Genomic DNA, 3,572 nt, shown 5'->3' with positions numbered 1-3,572 from the left:
ATGGAAGACATGTCGGTTATTTCGTCTAACACTGAAGACTATCGAGTTGTGAGACTCGTCGCCCAAGGGACATTCGGAGAATTCTTTATGTGCCAGAGGGAGAGTGATTCACAAGAGGTAGCAGTGAAGAAAGTGACCACTCGCAAATACCCAAAGGTTAAAGAAGAAATCAAAATTCTTACCGCCCTCTGGCAGAAGAATGAGGAAGATACATGGAGTTACATCCAGCGCTTTTACGAAGCTTTCGGTGACAAGCTGCACCGTTACCTGGTCTTTGAGACGTTGGAGATGAGCCTGTATGAGCTACAGGAAGCGATGGATTTCACACCGTTTGAGATCTGTGAAATAAGGACGATCACGTACCAGATGCTAAGAGCGCTGACCAAACTGAGACGATTTGGCATCATCCACGCGGACCTGAAACCGGAGAACATCATGATCGTTAATCAGCGACAGCATCCGTATCGGGTCAAACTTGGCAATTTTCGCTCTGCTTATTTCACCAAGGATGCTGCTACATACAAACCTCGACGTGTCCAGACCAGGTAAGTAGTACATTTTTATAAAGTATTGATCGTAGAATTAGCGTCTATACATAAAGTCAAAGTTGTTCTAAGCCGGATAATAGTAGAATAATACAGCATGAACGTTAACACAGGAAGGCGCTTTTGTGCCAACCAAATCGTATTAGCTCGCTAGCGCAGGGAGATGCTTAAGACGTTTCAAGAATAGCTGGCTAGACTTAAAAATTTGTCTGAGTAAAGTCTGATTTATGAGTCAGTAATTCCGATCATAAAGACCGTGGCGTGTTACGGTTATGATTGAGTAATGTCACCGCTGGCGCTTAAAGCGGTTGAAAGGAACAATGGGTCGGAAAAAAATAATAAAAATACGCGTTCATATTCGCTGGCAACTTTGAAGCATAATTAAATTATTGGTATATTTGACTTGTTAGATTTACTTTACTTATTTATTATTTGACTTATTTGTTATATTTGACTCTTTGTGTGTGGTTGTATTTAACACTTCTTGTGTGCCTATAATGGCTTGTATTTATTATTTGAATCATGTCATGAATCAGTATATAGATAATGCTGAAAAGATGTATTCAGGGGATCCTGAATCCAGTGCCAAAATGCTCTGAATGGATGTTGCAAGACTGTTTCTGTACAAACGCCTTCATTTAATGATGTGAATCTCTTTTTCCATCAGATACTACAGGTCTCCAGAGATTCTTCTGGGCCTTCCATTTTGTGCGAGGGTGGACATCTGGTCTCTGGGCTGCGTGATGGCTGAGCTGTGCCTCGGCTATCCCCTCTACCCTGCCACGACTGACTCTGAGCTAATGGAGTGGATAGTTTTGAGCCGGGGTATGCCCGGTGTTGAGCTCCTCCGCTCAGGCATGATGACCAGAAGCTTCTTCGATCGGGTTCGGAAAGGCAAGAAGCCCCCCAAATGGCATCTGAAGACTGTCAAGGGGAGGCCAACCAAAAGCGAGAGCCACAGCCACCAGGAAGTCCTTTTCGACAAAAAGGAGTTCATGGTGAGCCACTGGAACAGGCTGAAGATCCCTGAGTATGATTTCCAGTGTGGCCCACCTGAGGCGGTGGCCGTTGACCACAGGAGCATGGTGGACTTGATCAGGAGGATGCTGACTGTGGACCCACGCCGCAGAATTGACTCTGTTTCGGCACTCCGGCATCCCTTCATCACCATGGAGCACCTGCGGAACTCCGGTGCCTGCCAGCGCTACCGCTCCGTGTCCGTGCAGGCGCTCAGGCAGGCTGTAATCCTCCCACAGTCCGGCCCGGAAAGGCAGGACAACGCTGCCGAACGTAGCGCCTCCTCTGGGAAGGGAACCTTTAAAAAGGCGACCGCTGATTCAACGCAGCGCCTACCCAAGAGCAAGAAAGGTTCCCTGAAGAAGTCGTTCTTCACCTGCTTCTGCGTGAAACAGGGTGACGAGTCTGAAGAGCCCCCCTGCTTCAACACGGAGGCCATGGAGGGCCCACATTGCTCCACTCAAAACGTGGCCTCCGTGAGAGAGCCCCCTCTGCCCTCCCCGCTTATCAACGAAGCCCAGGGGAATGCTGAGGGAGAAGACAGCCAGAAGGTAGCCAGTGAGATCGGCCTGGAGACCAGCTCAAGCAGCGGGGAAAGTGTTGCAGACAGCTGCTCCTCCATGAAACCTGAGGTTTCTTCCATACCGAGCGATATCAGCTTGCAGGAGAGCTCCCTTGATCTCACCCACGATGCTCCCCGGAGTAAGAAAGGCTCCCTGATAAGGTCCATGAAGTCATTCTTTGGCAAAATTGGGAAGAAGAAAAAACCAACACCCTCCTGCTCCCACTCGGACCCCATGGAGGGGCCACATGATATGCTGGGGCCACAAGAAACTAATGGTGGATTGAAGGACTCCAACAGCTCGACAAACACTGAAGTCCCTTCAGAGAACAACACCAGAGACACCAACAAGGCAGTCTGTGAGGTGAGGGTTGAGGCAAAGAAAATGTCTGGAATTCCTATAAAAGTAATGGGAAAGGGTTGTCTAATAAGTGATAACATCCATTGGTTGTCCACTTTTATTTAAGTGCCACCTTATTATTAATGCAAATTATTTACAAAAATTATTGTGACTATTTATAAGTGTAAATGGGACTAATTTCTTTATGAAAACCCTAGCCAGGCTAAAAGGTACAGACCTTTGAATAATGTCACCGGTGGCGCTTATAGTGGTTAATAGGAACAATGAGTCAGAAATAAATGATGACGATAATAATAATAATAATAATAATAATAATAGTCATAATTTATTTTCCTGTGTTCTCATGCAGCTACAGGATGATTCCAGGTGGACGTTCCAGCATCCACACAGTAGCTCCTCCACGCAGGCTGTGGTGTGTTCTCTTCAAACTGAAATCAGCTGTCAGGAGAGCTCCCCAGTCACCACTCAGCCCACCCCCAAAAGGAAGAAGGGATCCCTGATAAGGTCTCTGCGGTCCTTCTTCACCCAGTTCTGGAGGAAGAAGAATCCAGCGCCTGCCTGCTCCCTCTCTGACCCCATGGAGGGGCCACATTGTATGCCTCAGGAGGGCAATGACAGCCTGAAGGACTCCAGTAGTTCTACAAAGCCTGAAGTCCCTTCAAATAGTAGTGCAGACACTGACAAGGCAGTCAGTGACAAGACAGGCAAAAAGGTACGACAAAAGTCAAAGATCATAGCTGCAACTTCTATAGAAGGAATGAACACACAGTATCTGATATGTAGGGCCCTGTATTTTTAGTGACCGTCTTTATTAGTCTGTAATTCAGTTGTACAAGTCCCCACTGGTACATACTGGGACAAACTTATTCTCAAGGAAAAAATAATTTCTCCATGTATTCACATTTTAAATAACAGTGAATGCTATCATCGTAACTCCAGTTCAACATGTACTCACAGAAGAAGAAAGGTTTCCTGGGGCGGAGGTGCAGCTGAAGGGTCTGGCCTCTGAGAGAGTAAAGGCCATGCCAGGGCTTTAGAACACCCGTGACAACCTGGTGGGAAAACCTGGAGGAGTGGCAGAGTGCGG

The 3,572-nt window shown here is 46.9% G+C and overlaps 1 protein-coding gene across 1 annotated transcript; it reads left to right on the top strand.

The window, feature by feature from the left end:
- LOC118782974 (homeodomain-interacting protein kinase 4-like) lies at nt 1-3,058 on the top strand. Its single transcript, XM_036536614.1, has 3 exons — nt 1-545; nt 1,213-2,483; nt 3,015-3,058. Exons 1-3 carry the CDS (start codon nt 1-3, stop codon nt 3,056-3,058), a joined length of 1,860 nt encoding a protein of 619 aa, XP_036392507.1.
- Nucleotides 3,059-3,572: the final 514 nt, after the last annotated feature.

The sequence above is a fragment of the Megalops cyprinoides genome, chromosome 9, assembly GCF_013368585.1.
Source record: "Megalops cyprinoides isolate fMegCyp1 chromosome 9, fMegCyp1.pri, whole genome shotgun sequence".
Lineage (NCBI taxonomy): Eukaryota > Metazoa > Chordata > Actinopteri > Elopiformes > Megalopidae > Megalops > Megalops cyprinoides.
Note: the sequence above shows the minus strand (reverse complement) of the source record. Positions and strands in the feature narration are given on the sequence as shown.